General features: G+C 35.8%; 1 protein-coding gene across 2 annotated transcripts in view; it reads left to right on the top strand.

Annotated features, from left to right (window-relative positions):
- Nucleotides 1–17,121, top strand: part of PAPSS1 (3'-phosphoadenosine 5'-phosphosulfate synthase 1) — a 104,385-nt gene that overhangs the window by 74,752 nt on the left and 12,512 nt on the right. For both annotated transcript variants that reach the window (XM_007999471.3, XM_007999473.3), the window contains exon 11: nt 12,079–12,308. In XM_007999471.3, coding sequence (XP_007997662.2) covers nt 12,079–12,308 — 230 coding nt within the window. The remainder of the gene's footprint in view (nt 1–12,078; nt 12,309–17,121) is intronic.

Raw genomic sequence — 17,121 nt, 5'->3', positions numbered from 1 at the left:
CATCTCTGTCTGGAGTGTGAATTGTGAGCGTAAGAGATGTGGTTCTTTTCAGGAAGGCCCAGCTCTGATGCCTGAGCAAAAGGTGGTTTTTTAACTTCTGAATTTGTGAAGAATAAGCTTTAGAAATTCTAGTAAACATCTTAATATTTCAGACCATGAAGTGTTTTAATGTTTTTGGATTGGCAGTGTTTAGGCTGTTGGATTGAGCTACTTAGGAAAAGTATCTCTTTTTCTCGAGGACCTAACTTGTGTATTTGACTTATTTGGCTTATTTGCAGCCATAAGTGAAGAATTTTTTTGTAATTAAAAAAACACCCTCATTTTTGTAGCTTTTCCAGTGACATCAGGAAAAAGTCTGTCAGTAATGCTTATTTGCCAGCTAATAATAATAAAATAAAAACAATGACTCTTCCTTTAATCGTTTTTTGTAGATCATTTAGAAGGCATTGGTACCAGATTTATTTCCTTAGCACAAATGCTTTTCAGAACCATGAGCAGCTGTTAAGCCTATTTGGTTATCAACAGGATGTTCCTGATTTTCCAGTCTGTAAAGATTTTATGGCTTGAATCCTAAATTCCATTTCAGGAATGGAGGAGGCGAGGATGTCGAGGGAGTGTTAACTTTCTAATGCTAAAATGGTGTTATAGATACACATTTTGTCTTTGTGAGGTATTGACTATGTAGGAAATTCTGTTTGTCTCATCTCACTAAATAATGAGTCCATTCTTGTGAAGGATAAATAATGCTTTCTAAGACCTGTGACGTGAAAGTGTCAAAGGTAAGATATTTTTGAGAATGTGGATATATGTTACTAACAGATATACCCTTGGTTTATGAAGTTTTAATGAGGATTACCAGTTGAATTTGGGGGAAAATGCAGTTGGAGGTAGAGATTATCCTTTGCCGTGAAAATTACCCATGCACTGTTAAATGACTCTTTAAAAGAAACTGATTCTGTGTAAGCAAGTGGATACCCTTCACCAGGGACAGTAGAACATACTATGACATGGATGCCAGTGTGCTTGTTTAATTAGTCCATGCTTTACACCAGTATTTGGAGCAATGAGTAGGGTGTCTGTTAGGATATAAACTAGTTCTTCCCTCTACATACTTCCAACAGCTCTAGCAACTGATGTTACTTCTTGAGATCTGAGTCTAATTATACAAGCCATAGACACCTAAGTTTTACTTGTACCTTTGACTCTCTTTGGGGGTCTTTGTTAATTTTGTCTTCTCATTTATCTTGTTCCAAAGTTTCTTGAGTAGTATGATACCGTTCACAATCTCTTTTCCAAAATCTTTAGGATTATGTATTACTTATTTCTCCTGATGGGTCTGGGATGGTACCCCCATGTTAAAGCACATTAATATTCCTGTAGCAAAGTGAATGATTTTTCTCACAAATAGGGTCAGCAAAAAGGCTGATTGAAACTTCCTCAGTTTTGATCAGGTTTTGCTACCAAGTGAGTTACAAAACTGGGTTTTTAGATTTCAGAAGTTTGGATAAGCAATTGTGGGCCTGTACCACAAATGCATTTAGAGTGTGTTGATTTACTTTGAAAGTAATTTTGGGGATCCCTGTAGTCTTTTTTATATACTTTTGGCTTATATGTGTCTTGATAACTGAACTTATTTCATTAGGAAACATCAGATTTTGCAGGTGTTATAGGTTGCTTTTCATAGGGAAAAAAATGTCATTTTTTTTTTCTCTTAATAGAGTTTCAGTTCAGAATTTGTTCTTGCTTGTTTCTTACTAAAGCAGTATCAAATTCAGATTTGTCTGTTACTCTGATTTTTCAGGTTTTCTGATTTCCCAGCTAGGTAGTCTATACAGCTTCCTCCCTAAGTGTCCTTGACACAGTGTCAGTAGCTCAGTATGAATATGAATGTGTGGGTTTTGGGATCGCACAGACCCAGGTCCAAAGACTTGATCCTTCACTAGTTCATTTTGCAACTAGGATATGTTATTTGAATTCTCCAAGTCCCTGTTTTCTTATTTGTAAAACAGGAATAATAACTATCTTATTGATTTGCTTTAAACATTAAATAATATTTATAAAACATTTTGTACAGTGACTGGCATATTAGGAAGAGCTTGTTAATTGTTACCTAGTTTAATTTCCTCTTCTCACTCTAATGAAGGACCTCATGAAATATTTTCCAGTGCCTTATCACCATGGTTGCCTTCCTCTATTTTCTTAGAATAATAATCAGTGGGAGGGCAGAGAGCCTCTTGAGGGCCCCTGGGTTTGAGGGGCAGGAAGAAGAGGTGGAGGCTGAGCGTTTCCGGGCTTGCTGTCTCTACTCTGAGCCGCCACTCTGGGAGGGCTGATACTGTCCTCACCTGACTGGGGGTCTGGGCTTAGCCAGGGCAAGGTCACTTCCAAGAATAAAAGTAGTTTGGTTGCTGATTGTTCTGAAAAAAATGCAGCTCTTACATTTGAGGTATATCTTTTTGGGGATTGAGACATTATTCTTAAAGATAAAGGAAATTTGGGGGAAATTCTGTGTATCTTGTATTGGACCTCATATATGAAGTAAATAATTCAGACTCCATAATCTAGACTCCCTTTCAGCCCTTAAAATTGTTTGAGAGTTTTTGTAAGGTATGTTTAATTCTCTCCTACAAGATGAAGAATGAAACGTCTAAGTAACTTTCATAATTTTTGCATTGCAAACTAGAAATGTGACTCTCATGAGGCAGCTGTTCAGTATCAGTACAGAGTAATAGAACTTAATAGAGGCACTTAGAATATCAGTTGTATTAATACAAAGAAGATCAAAAGCCACAGTATCAGGAATCTGTATGCTGGGAGGATGAGCGTTGCCTTTCACTTGCCTGTCTAGATTCTCCCAGTCATCTTGAAGAGTTTAAAATAATTCCAATCTCTGGAAAATCAAGAGGCAGGCCACTATGATTCGGGAATTTCAAGAAAATGTATTAATGCTAGATAATGTACAACCAAGATTAGGGATATTTTAATATGGAACTCATCAGATTAATTACGGTATAGATTTTTTACACAGCAAAATTAGGTAATGCATTTGACTTCCTAAGGAATTTTTATAGCATCAAAACAAATACATTTTTGACAGTCTAGAAAATAGTATTCAAACATTTACTAAAAAAAAGTTTCTGTGCCTGATGTTCTTTTATAAACCCTTTGAGTATATAAAGTTGGCCTTAGAGAATGTTGACTTTAATAAAATTTATTACACTTAAATAAATTCAGATTTTGGTGTGAAAATACAAAGAAATAAACTACTTAAGTGGGACTTAAAATTTAATTGTTCAATTCATTATTCTCAGTATTTTTAATTCAGAAAAATTGAAAATGTCATATATCTAATCTGCCAGATTTCTGGAACAGTGAAATTTCTCAACCGTTAGGTGTGGGGAGAGAATGGTTTAGTGGTAGTGGTATTATATGTAAGTGGTATAGTCCATTTTATAATTTTATAATGTAACTTTAAATTTGAAAAGTAGGTTTTTAATTTGTTTTTGTTTTAGAAACTACTGAAAATAAAATTTACCAAAGTCTTTGCCAGGTTTGGAAGTGGGGAGATAAGTGATAGACACTATTTTCAAATCGATTTGGAATGTATATAAACATCAGGTTTATAAAAAGGGGCATGAATTAAAAAGTTAAGAAACTCTTCTCAATAACGTGCCATATTGGGATGAATCTAGAACCATTCTAACTCCAAAGGATTTTATATTATAAATGTTGTGTGTGGAGATATGTAACTGAGGTTCTTATCTATCAGCAGTCATTGACTTATTAGTCATGTGGTATCTTAACCTATGATGGATGGCAAGGAGAAGCCATTATAGAATTAAAATTTTCATAGATAAATTTTGTAAAGCATTGACTATAATTTGGATCAGAAACTACTTTCCTATTCTCACTATTGGATAGTAAACTTAACTAATTCTTACTGGTATGACTCACACTATGGAAATTAAGTAAAAATTTGAGTAAACCTTAGCTCCACAAATGTCCTTGGGAAGGAAATTTTGAAACAAATATCTGTTTATTTTAATTATAGTTATTTATTTTTAGTAACCCATATTCTGCCTTCCATTTTGATAAGACAATTCTCAAACCCTATCTAAAGGTGAAATGAGACAATTGTTGAACCTAAGTATTATTTACTTGAATTTGGTCCTCCTGGCCTCCCCTGCTTTTTCATTTTCTCAAATAAGGCAGTGTGGAAATTTTGTACCACATCGTGAATCAGGTCCACACTGGGGATGTCATTATTCTGATTCTGTTTCCAGAGTGTAAGCCCTGCCTTACACTCCAGAGTGTTACCCATTTGGTCTCTTCGAATTCATACTTCTCATCACTCTCATTCCTCCTCTTGCTTGAGTTGCACGCTTCTGCTGTCGTTTTACTAGTAAGCGAATTCAGCGAGTGATTTTCCAAAATCAGATCTCTAGGGCATGATGATTGTGATAGAGATCAAAGCCTAGAATGTTTGTTTCATTTCTCCACGTTTCTATTATGTATTTTGTATTGTAAAACTGCTTCTTAAACTTCCTATATTATAAATATCTTCTTATGTTAATTTAAATATTGATCTTTTTTGAAATGATGGCACAGTTCCCTGCTGTTTAGGAATTTAATTCAATAACAACACCCAATTGAAGGATCTTTGGATTAGTTTCTGTCTTTTGACAACCTGTAATGAATCCTAAAGTGAACCTTTTTGCATATTTGCCTCACAATATTTCTGGAATTGAAACTGCTTGGGGTTTTTGACATATTATCAAAATCTTGCCTTTCAGATGTCTTATATCCAGTTTTCTTTCACATAAGCAGAGCAAAGTAGTATAATACTGTTTAAAAAGGTAATCACTGTGCACTCACACACCTGCTTTGTCACTGACTTTGAAATGCTGGAAGCTTCAAAGTTTGTGACTGACAAGATAAACAGAGAAGCACACTTACTAAGCCGGGGTCTCTGTGTACCTATGTCACCAAGTCCATGAAATACCACAGCTTCCAGAAAATGCAACTGTTGTGCTATTTTGGGCGATAAGAATATTTTAAAGTCTTTATAAAGTAATGTTTATTATGTAATTTTTTAGTTTCATGGTCCCAGCATGTAGATTATTCTTTCTGTAGGGTTATTACCAGCATATAAATTTATGTTAGTGGTTTTATTTTTAAAATGTTAACTCACTGGTCACCTCCTATTGTTTCTCCTTTTTGTTTCCTATAATTGCCTCACTTTATCATAAAAAACAGTTTGTAGGAGATTGGAAGTATGTAGAGGAAAACAGTCCTTATTTGCTCCACCTGTTTCCTTTAATTATTGGCCTGCTTTTAAATGCAGAGGTCATTGAATTGACATGTTGGATGAGCATCTTCTTGGCTTTGTTGATAACAAAAAGAATCATATTTGTGGAGATACTTTTCCCTTTAATTCTTTTGTTTATTTTAAACTGTACCTAGTGAAAAAAACATCAGCAAGTGTATACCATATTAATGCTTGGGAATAAAATACGGTATGAAAGATTAGATTTTTTTTTTCCCTCAAATTTTTTCTCTCACTTTTTGTTTTTAGCAGTCATCTTTAGGGAACATGTCTTTTTTAGACAGTAGGTTTCTCTGGTCAAGGAACTGGAAATTGATGAAGTCTATCTAAGGAAGTGTATTCGTGTTTTAGTCAACGCCAATAGAATATAAAAAAGAAGGAAAAATAAAACATTTTAGAAAAACTTTAAAAATACATCTAGAATAGGCTGGGCGCAGTGTCTCACGTCTGTAATCCCAGCACTTTGGGAGGCCGAGGCTGGTGAATCACGAGGTCAGGAGATCTAGACCATCCTGGCTGACACGGTGAAACCCCATCTCTACTAAAAATACAAAGAAATTAGCTGGGCGTGGTGGCAGTTTCCTTAGTTCCAGCTACTCTGGATGCTGAGGCAGGAGAATGGTGTGAACCCGGGAGGCGGAGCTTGCAGTGAACCGAGATTATATCACTGCACTCCAGCCTGGGTGACAGAGCGAGACCCCGTCTCAAATATATACATATGTCTAAAATAGTGTAGAAATTTTTGATCTTGTGAATATTTTTCTTAAATTTAGCCATCTTTTAATTTTTTTTCCAACTTGTGTAATGTATACAAAATCTTATGGTTCATATACTTTGGAATACATTTAAGCAGTGTGAGTTAGGAACCCTATGCACCAAATTAGGTAAAATATGAACTACATTTTAAGAAATGTATTTCTTTGTTTGCGTTTATTTTAAATGATGTGTAGATAACATATCTTGTTAATTATGTCGGTAAATTTGAAGCTTAATAAAATGTTCCCCCATTTACTTGGAAAAAGTAAAACATGGTAGGAATGTAAATTAATATTACTTCCTAAAAATATCTTGAATGGACCGCAAATGCACAGAATTGGATTAATCATAATCTGTGGTACGTGATGCCTTGTCATTAGCCTCTGAATTAATTACTCTTTTTAATTTTGATGGTGTATGTATTTGTTATTTTTAAAAACTGTTTAATGGCCAGGCATGGTGGCTCACACCTGTAATCCCAGCACTTTGGGAGGCTGAGGTGGGAGGGTCATTTCAGCACAGGAGTTCGAGACTAGCCTGGAGAACATGGCAAGACCTTGTCTCTACAAAAAATAAAAAAATAGCCGGGCATGGTGGCTCATCCCTGTGGTCCTAGCTACTTGGGAGGCTGAGATGGGAGGATTGCCGAGCCTGGGAGGCTGAACCTGCAATAAACCATTTTTGTACCACTGCACTCCAGCCTGGGTGACAGAGTGAGACCCTGTCTCAAAACCAATAAACAGACTATATAATGAACAACATAGAATTGCTGCTAACCTGATAAATATGACTTATGTCTAACAGGTACTCCTACCAATCCCCTTCTCACACTGCCATTCCCATCATCCACTGCCCCCCACCGCCCAGATAATCTCTGTCCTGAATTTTGTATTTTTTCCCTTATCTTTACACACATACACACAGTTTTATTTCATGTACATATGCTTAAATGATATATTGTTTCATTTTACTTGCTTCCAACTTTGTGTTTTGGGACTTGCTTTCATTGCTTATGGCACTTATGGGCACATTTATGTTACTAAGATTCATGTGCTTGTGTTTGACATATATGTCATATATGTGACATAGTATTTCATTCTGAAAATATGCCACAATTTATCTGTTTCCCATTGTTAAGTATTTATGTTATTTCCTTTTTTATTGGGTGTGTTCTATTTTTGTTTTATATGTTTTTGTGCATGTGAGCAAAGTGTCTTCTAGGAATGGAATTTCTGGATCCTGTGAAATGCAAATATCCAACTTGAAATGGTAACATAAAATTATTTTTAAAAAAGATTATATCAGTTTACACTCTCACACTCTGAGTGATAAAACTGAAATGATCTGCAAGTTATTTGACAGTTATCACCTTTTGGGGGAAGTGATTTGATAATGTGTAGCTAAAGTGTTAAAATTGAATGGTTTTTGGCTATCCTTTTTCTTAAGGAAATAATCAGATCTCTTCATGTCCTACATCTCAGTGTGATGATTCTGTTCTCTGTATACTACCCTTGTGATGATCTTGTCTCATCTCCTGGCTTTAAATACTTTCTCTGTTGCTTATTTTGCTTAAGTATCTATCTCTAATTCACATCTCTTTTCTAAACTTCAAACCCATAGATCCAGCCACCTGAGACCTGAATTATCAAATAGTTCAAACTTATTTAAAATGTTAACTGCCTCATTTTACCCCTTTCATATCTGGTTTATCTATAGCCCCTCCCCATCTAAATTGATTACTGTACTTTGAAAAATCTTGGAATCGTCTCTGAAAAATCTTGGAATCATCATTGACTCCTCTCTTTCTGTTGTACTCCATGCCTGATCTATCTACAAAAATGCCACTGCCGCCTCTTTCAAAATATATTTGAATTCTGCCATGGTTGTGATGGAGTAACTGATACTTGGCTTTGCCCTCATACGTTGGACTTGCCTTCTTGCTGAAAATAGTAATAAAATTAAGTATGTAAAATGCCTGTTTAAAAGAATTGGAAAATAGGCAGTGCAGGAAAATGATCCCTGAGAGATGGAAAACACACAAAATAGACCCCATCTTTACCCTGGTTCTCTGCCTGGAGACAATTTCCAGAGCTCAGCATGTGCAGTTGGAACCCAAGTAGAGGACAGTGGTCCTGTTGAGCTAAGGAAGCAGAGATGTTGGAGCTGCTGAAGCAGACATGCTGAGTATTTACAGGAGTGGAGGGGCAACAGGAGTGCACTAGTGTCTGCATTAGGAGGGCCACAGTGAAGTGGTCACTGGGCTCAGACCATGGCTTTGAGATCGGTGAAGAACTGTGTGCATTGTGCTTGCTGCTGGAACAGAGTGCCGGCAGATATTCCCATACACAGTCGCCACTGACAGATTATACAGCAGGAACAAGAAAGCAAAATGTAGCTTATCAGGACCAGGAAGAGAACCCCCTTTCTTCTACAGTGTCTTTCTAAAGTCCTGAACTGATAGAACTTAATGCTATGCTCACTGTAAAGGGAAAATGCTTAAAGGAGTTTAATCCATTATCTCAGAATAGGTACTGAGGGTGGATTTGGAATTGAGAGGCAAAAGATTGATGACTAACACAGAAGGCTACACTAGACCTGCCCCACAGGGTCTAATGCCAAGCCTCAAAAACAGAAGAAGTGCTTGTAAATAACCTGCCTGCTAAAATCAAGTCTTCACACTCTGAAGGAAAACAATACAATTCAGACTCCTTAAATCGTCCACAAGTCCAGCATACAATAACAAATTACTGGAAGCATACAATAGCAAATTACTAGAAGCAGCAGCAAAATGTGATTTATAATCTAGAGTAAAAACTGTTACTAAAGACATACCTGAGATGATGCTGTTGGAATAAGAGCATTAATGCCTTTAAAAAAAATACATAGTCCTATGGGTGGGGAATCTCAGAAGAATGAAAACTGTTTAACAACAACAACAAACAACAAACAACAACAACAAAAAAAACCAGGAAATAATACATCTTGACCTAAGTCTGTCAGGGAGATAAGCAGGAAACTCTCACTGGTTCTCAGTGCCCATTTTATAGGCAGCATGTCATCTTTTTCAGAGGGTGAATTTTCTTTAGAAACTCTGGTTAGGAAGCCATTCAGCTGAGTTTCGCAGGAAATGTTTCACTGAGTAATAGTAACAGCATCAGTGTGTGTGGCTGTTATTTCCTGAGGGCCAGGTGCTATCTTGAGTGCTTTCAAATCTATTAACCTTTGGTGTTAAGCATTATTCTCATTTTTATAAATTAAAAGACTGCATTTATGTAAGGAACTTACTTAAGGACACTCAGTCAGTAAGGGGCAAAGCTAGGACTCAAATCTAGGATAGCCTGACTCTTAAGGTCTGTATTCTTAATCAGATATACCACTGATGAAGGCTGACTTACATTCTCTTGACGACAAAGTATAATAACTTTTCAGTAGGTTATAAGTTGACTCACAACAGGTATTCTTGGAAGAGCTTCATGTGTTCTGTTTATTCATGTTTATTCAAAATTTAAAAGTATTCTCATTGGAGAACCATTCAGTAAAATGTAAATGAAAATCATTCAAGTCACCTGCAAGAGAATGTTGACTCATGGTTTTAATTTACTCATATAACCTCTAGAGGAAATCAAAGAAGCAATTAAATTTTCTAGTAATTGTACAAGACTAGAAATTAGAACTGGCCACTGCCACCAATAATGCTCTACCCCCTGGTAAGGTGCTTAATTTTTCTGAGCTTCAGTTTCCTCTCTGATTTTAAAAGGACAAAAGGAATTGGGTTAAATTATCTGACCTTCCTTACATATTAAAACTAAGTCAAACATTTCCAGATTATTGACCTTTGGGTACTTGAATGTGATAGACATAGATATTTAATAGGCAAATTAGGTTTACTGAAGTTCAGAGAACTTAAACTGCCCTTTTAATTTCACTCCATATAAGTAGCTTCTAATTTGCATGAGGCAGAAAAGATTTTCCATTTAAGTGGAGTTGCAGAGCAATTAATTGAAGATAAAATTCTGATTGATCCCTTGATTACAGGAGTCTGAACTGAGAGGTCGTATGTCTGTCTACTGTATAGGGACTGAGGGGAATGATCAGAATTGTTGTGAAGAGCTGAATCTGAGGGTGGGTGGAAGAAGTAGTAGCATATATATATATATATATGGAACAAACATCTGTCAGCATCATACTTTGCCATATTGTTCATTCAGAACTATGATAGTTCCTTCCTAGTTCTAGGAACTAGGAAAGTGCCAGGGGGCTTTTTAATGGGCCACAATTGGAAGAACTGCATATCACTTTGGCAGTCATTCCTTTGGTCAGTACTGAGTGATATGGCCACACTGCAAGGAACATGGGAATTATGTTAAACTGTGTGCTCATGAAGAAGGTTAGAGCAAGGTACACAAAAACCTGGGAAAACTATGCAAGTGGAAAAAAATCAAGGCAATCTTTAGGAAAAACAGTTGTACAAAAAGGGGATTAAAATAGAGGTAATAGTGGCAAACATTTATTGTATGCTTACTGTGTGCCAGGTGTTATTCAAAGCCCTCACATGTTTCATTTATTAATTTTCTTAAAACTTCTATGAGATAAATACTATTATAATCCTCACTTTACAAATGAATATTGATTTCACCAAAAATATTGATATCACTGTACCTGTTGGAGAATAAGAACCTCATTAAATACTCAAATGTGGTAGAAAATCTAAGTGAGGTGGAAATAAGGTCTATGTTATATACTATGTAAAATTAAACAGTCAAAACAAAGTGTAAGCATGCTGTTTGAAAACATGCAGGCAAACATCAGTAGAAACAACTGAAAAAGTTAAAACCCCTCAGGGTGAACAATTCAGGTGTGAGGTATGGAATTGCTCTCTTACTGTTGCAGTTTCTAAACTATGTTGGTAAATAGATAAGTACCTGGTATGCAGGAAATTATCGAGAGACATAAAATGAAAACAAAACCATAAAAGATGATTTGGTTATTTATGTGTAGTGGTCATCATTTATACCTTATTTTAATATGGAACAGTGATGGTTTTATAAATTACTAAATAATAGAGCCTTACACTGAAAGGGAGCTAAGACCAAATTTCTAGGCCTGAGTTTATCCTAAACTTTATTGATCAGTCACGTAACCTTCACTTTCTTCAAATCTTAAGGAGACTGTTGAACTAGAGATGATCTTTTACTGTCACTTTAAGTTCTAAGGTTTCATTATTCTAGGTGTTAGACTAATTTTGTTTTTTTAATAATAGATCTTACTAGGTCTGAAACTAGAGGCTTAAAGGCTAGTTTTGGATGCAGCATGGCCGTTTACTCACAACCAATCTTTTTTTTTTTTTTTTTTAGCTAGTATTGGGCATATGTTACAAGATTAGTTATATATTAGTTATATGATTTTCTCAGTACGAGTTTTTGTAAGTACTTACATGTCTTTTTTATCCAACAGGGTTTTTTTTTTCTTAACCTGTTAAAGTATAATATAACAGAAAAGTTCATAAATTATAAGTGTGCATATATCTCAATGAACTTTTACAGTGAGCACACCCTAATTACCAGAACCTAGATACTGGATCAAGAAACAGAGCATTACCATGATTCCAGAAGCTCCTTGCAGTTGCCTCCCTCCAGGGATCAGCCATTATCCTGACTTCTAACCTCAGAGATTAGATTTTGAGCTGTATAAATGGCATCTGGTAGTTGTGTAAAATCAAACATCTAGACACATGTACATTTACATATAAGTAATACATAAATATATATACACATATATCCATAAATATTTATGCTTTTAATCTTTTGGTTTGGGGGAGATTTGTTGTTGTTTTTTGTTAGTTTTGTTTCTGGCTTCCCATGATGATACATCTAAATTTGTTGAGATTTCCTACTGATAATGATTATGTAAAAAGCATATGCATTTATTATCCACTTACTACTTCTAAGTACATAGTCATAAAAGCAAAGTTATCCAAAATGAAACTTTTATTCTAGGTCCAGTGGCATTGCAGAGCACGGATGGTTGCAGGAGCCAACTTTTACATTGTTGGACGAGACCCTGCTGGCATGCCTCATCCAGAAACAGGGAAAGATCTTTATGAGCCAAGTCATGGTGCCAAAGTGCTGACAATGGCCCCTGGTTTAATCACTTTGGAAATAGTTCCCTTTCGAGTTGCGGCTTACAACAAGAAAAAGAAGCGTATGGACTACTATGACTCTGAACAGTAAGTCTTACATTCTTTATACAAATCTTTGAAGTACTTTGTGGTCTAGCTGCACCCAGGGATTTAGCTTGTTGTTTAATCTTTACAACTGTACTGATGACAGGCTTTGTTGTACCCATGTCAGAGAAAGGTAAACCCAGAAAACTAATTTCCCAATATTCTGGAAATTAGAAGTAGAAATAAAACTTGAATCTAGTTTCATGGTTTCAGGAATTTTGTTTTGAAGTCTGTAAGGACAGTATTGTTATTTCTTTGCCTACTGTGTCTGCTGTAGCTTACTGAGCATAAGTAGTTTGAGGACTTAGTGATGATTACTCTGGTAAGCCCAGGGAATCTATGTATGGAGAGAGAGTTTAGCTAATATTTGTGCAATCACTATGTGACAGGCAATGTCCTAATTATTTACGAGTATTAAATTGTTTACAGGTTGTGTATCCCTTGTATGAAATGCTTGGGGCCAGAAGTGGTTTTGATTTTGGATTCCTTCAGATTTTGGAATATTTGAATATTTGAATGAGGTACCTTGGGGATGGGACTCAATTCCAAACATGAAATTCATTTATGTTTCAAATATACCCTTATATGTATAGCCTGGAGGTAATTTTATACAGTATTTTACATAATTTTGTGCGTGAAACCATTTGTGTACATTGAGCCATCAGAAAGCAAAGGTGTCAGAGATGGAATTTTCCACTTTTGTCCTGTTGGTGCTCAAAAATTTTCAGATTTTGGAGTATTTTGGATTGTGGATTGGAGTGCTCAACTTGTATTTTCTGTAACAATCTCTAAAGTAGGTGCTGTTACCTCCATTTTATAGGTGAGTATCCTGAGGCATACAAAGGCCAAATAGCTTGTATAAGGTCACAGGACTAGTAAATGGTAGCTCAGCATATGAAGCCAGGCAGTCTGGTTGTAGAGTCTGTGCTCTTAATCATTAACAGCACAACTTCTGTCTTCAAAGATCTTAGGAAGAGCAAAAAACCCCAAGCTTTTAGTACAAATTATTGGTAGTATTGAACATTGTATTTGTCCATTTTCACAGTATTATAAAAAACTACATGAGACTGCATAATTTATAAAGAAAACAGTTTTAATTGAGTCACAGTTCTGCATGGCTGGGGAGGTAAAGGGGAAGCAAAGCACAATTTACATGGCCCCAGGAAAGAGAACAAAGTGGGGAAGCGCCACACTTCTAAACCGTCAGATCCATGAGAAGTCACTATCATGAGAACAGCATGGGGAAACTGCCCCCATAATCTAATCACCTTCCACCAGGTTCCTCCCCTGACGTGGGGATTACAATTCAAGATGGAATTTGGTTGGGGACACAGAGCCAAACTATATCAAACATACGTGAGGGGACTTCAAAAAGTTTATGGAAAATGAAATTAAAACATACAACTAAAAAATGTAAACTTTATTTCTCAACATAAGCTCCATCAAGATCAGGACACTTTTGTGAGTGATGATACTAGTCATTTAATCCATTCCTGAAGGAGGAGGGTATCTGGAGATCTGGAGACTAGGGATAAAAAAGAACCAAGCGTCCTGGGAATTTAACCATGTCAATGTAGTCTTTTTTGACTGAAGAAAAATGGGTGCCCCTTAAAGATTTTTTAAGATTAGGAGATGGAGCCAGAAAGAGCCAAATTAGGACCTTAGAGATGGATGCCTAATGGTGTCCTGTTGAAATTCCTGTAAAATTGCCCTTGTTTGATGAGAGGAATGAGCAGGAGCATTGCCATGGTGGAGAAGGACTCTCTGGTGAAGCTTTCCTGGGCATTTTTCTGCTAAAGCTTTGGCTAACTTTCTGAAAACATTCTCATAATAAGTAGATGTTATTGTTCTTTGGCCCTCCAGAAAGTCAACAAGCAAAATGCCTTGAGCATCCCAAAAAACTGTTTCCACGACCTTTGCTCTTGACTGGTTCACTTTTGCTTCGACTGGACCACTTCTGCCTCTTGGTAGTCATTGCTTGGTTGTGCTTTATTTTCAGGATTGTACTCGTAAAGCCACGTTTGGTCTCCTCCCTCAATTCTTACCAGGATCTTGATCCCACTTGTTTAAAATGTCCATTGACAGCTTTGCTCTTGTCTGCAGCTGATCTGGGTTTGGCACCAGTCAAGTGGAAAGTTTGCTTAACTTTAATTTTAATTTTAACTTTAACTTTAATTTAACTTTAATTTTACAGTCAGAATCGTGTAAGCCACACCAATCGAGATATCTATGGTGTTGGCTTTTGTTTCTACTGTTAATTGTTGGTCTTGGGCATGGACAAGATTAACTTCTTCCTTGAAAATTTATGTGGTCTGCCACTATGGGCATCATCTCCAACATCATTTTGTCTCTTCTTAAATGTAAACTGCTGATTTCTTTGGGACATTATCCCCATAAACTTTTCCTGAAGCATCAGTGATTTCACCAGTCTTTTACCCAAGCTTCACCATAAAGTTGATGTTTGTTCTTGCTTCAGTTTTAGCAGAATTCATATTGCCCTGATAGGAATTCTTTTCAAACTGATGTCTTATCCTTCCTAGTGCCTCAAACTAGATCCCGTTCAGACATGTTATAATTAGTTAGTGTGAGTTTATTTTGGTGAAAAATTGAAATCCATGCATAGTTTTTTTTCATAATGAACATTTTCCATGAACCTTTTCGAGACCCTTTGTATCTGTCTCTCTTTGACTGACAGAATTGTATTAACTTTCATCTATAGGTAGTACACTCTGTAAGTTTAAAGTGGTGGTGTGACAGGTAGGTAGCTCTGTCCTTGCTATGTGACTTGAGAGTCCTGTCTTCTCTGCCCTGTTTCCGTGTCTCTGGAATAAAGGCAGTGGACAGGGTGATTCACTCTTAGCCCAAAAGGTATAGCTCTTTGCATTATCTAGAGCACCTAGTCATTTTTATACCTTAGTAGGTACTTGTACATATGAATTGTTTTATGCTTGACCTTTATTTAGTATACCTGCTCTTTTAGTAAAAATCACAATCCACATTCAGCAAGCAAACAGATAATTCAGCAAGCAAAACAGGTAATTTTTTTAATTTACATTTTTATCAGTGTCAGCTCTACTGATATGAACTACTTGGAAATTGACTATGGCCTACTAACCATTAATCTGAAAGCTGCCATCCTTTGCCGTGATACTTCATAGTTGGTTCCCCATTTAGGAATAATGCAGCCCAGACCCTGTGTCCTCATTTGTGTGGCTCATTTTGTAATAGTGGAGACAGAAGAGAAAAATAAACCTTTAAAAAATTAAAACAACATTCTCTTGTTTCTAAAATGGATGTAAAGTTTGTTGTCATTTGATTTATTTGAAATAAATGATAAGTTGTCTGGAGAAAGAAGTACTATTATTACCAGTGGAAATTGGGGAATGTTAGGTTTCTCATTAATGACAGAAATAATTCTGGAGACAATGCATACTTTTAGATGATAGCAGACTTTTCTGAGAGGTGAACTGTAGCTAAAATACAGGAAAGTCTTATGAGAGTGAATGAACAGAAAAGGCTTTCATAACTGGGGCAGGCAAGTGTAAAAGGACTCCTGACTGTTCCCTATATAATTCAAGACAGGAGGTATTCTAGTTTATATTTTCTGAAGATCTGAAATGTGGCCCAGATTTTAGTATACTTCTGAACCACACCAAGAGAAAAATTTGCAACAAACTAGAACATTTTTACCCTTGTACAAAATTAGGTTTGTAAACATTTAGAAATAGTTCTAAGTCATGTGGAGTTTTTTTTGCCTTTAAAAGAAATATGTATATGTATGGCATATATACTATATATGTACACCTAGTACGATTTCACTGTCTAAAAAGTGCAACTGTAAAAGTGGTGTGCTGAGAGTTGTAAAAGGATTTTTTCTACCAATGGACCTTTTCTACCAAAGGATGCCTTAAAATTTTTTTAAGGAAAAAAAAAAATAAATTATAATAAACTTTGAACTGTTTTACCACAAAAGGTGATTAAAACTTTAAAATATAAATTGATTATTAAAGGAAGTAAAAAAGTTTTGGGTACAGTTCTGCCCTTTTATGGTAGGCCATTGTCAAAAATTCTGATTTACTTAGTCTGGGGAGAGGCCTTATAATTTGTAGTTCTTTTAAAAGCTCCCTACCCTAAAACCACTAAAAAAGGGTAGAAATGCCTTCCTACAGATCTATAAAACATACAATGTCAGTTGAAATGCTGGGCCCAGAAACCTTTTGCTTCTCACCTAGCATAAAATTTATTTAGTTTTTGTATAAGGGATTATGAACACAATCTTTTCTGAGAGTTAGGATTAACTTCCTTAAGTTGCTAATATAGTGGCAAGGGAGAGAAAGGAGAGAGAAATAAAATTATTCTGCTAGTGGCTAAATGCTTAAAACTTAGATGAATATCCATTTTGATGAGTTATGAAAACAAAACCAAACTAAAAAGAGTAGAGCTTTTTTTTACACTTACTTGTGCCGAAATGTTTCATTACTGTGGTCTCAGCATGATCAGTTGGTTTAATCATACGCAGGACCCTAAACCCCATCTGTATGTAGTTGACTGATGTGCTGGTAAGCCTTTGATAACTTTGATATTTGGTTAAATAACTGTGTAATATTGCTTTAAGTTTCTCTTTTAATCATTCAGAAGCTAAATAATTACATCAGTCTCATAAGATTTTCCAAAGATGAATTCTATATTAGTTGCATGAGTGGCTCATTTTCTTGGAATTTTGGGGGAGTTACCAAATCTTAATAGGTAATAACTGGGGAAGCTTTAAAACTGTCTTAGTTTTCTAACTTTTTATGTTTGTGTTCAAAAGTAATTA

This window comes from Chlorocebus sabaeus, chromosome 7, assembly GCF_047675955.1.
Source record: "Chlorocebus sabaeus isolate Y175 chromosome 7, mChlSab1.0.hap1, whole genome shotgun sequence".
NCBI classification, from domain to species: Eukaryota; Metazoa; Chordata; class Mammalia; order Primates; family Cercopithecidae; genus Chlorocebus; species Chlorocebus sabaeus.
The sequence above is the reverse complement of the archived record's forward strand: the minus strand, read 5'-3'. Positions and strand labels throughout refer to the sequence as shown.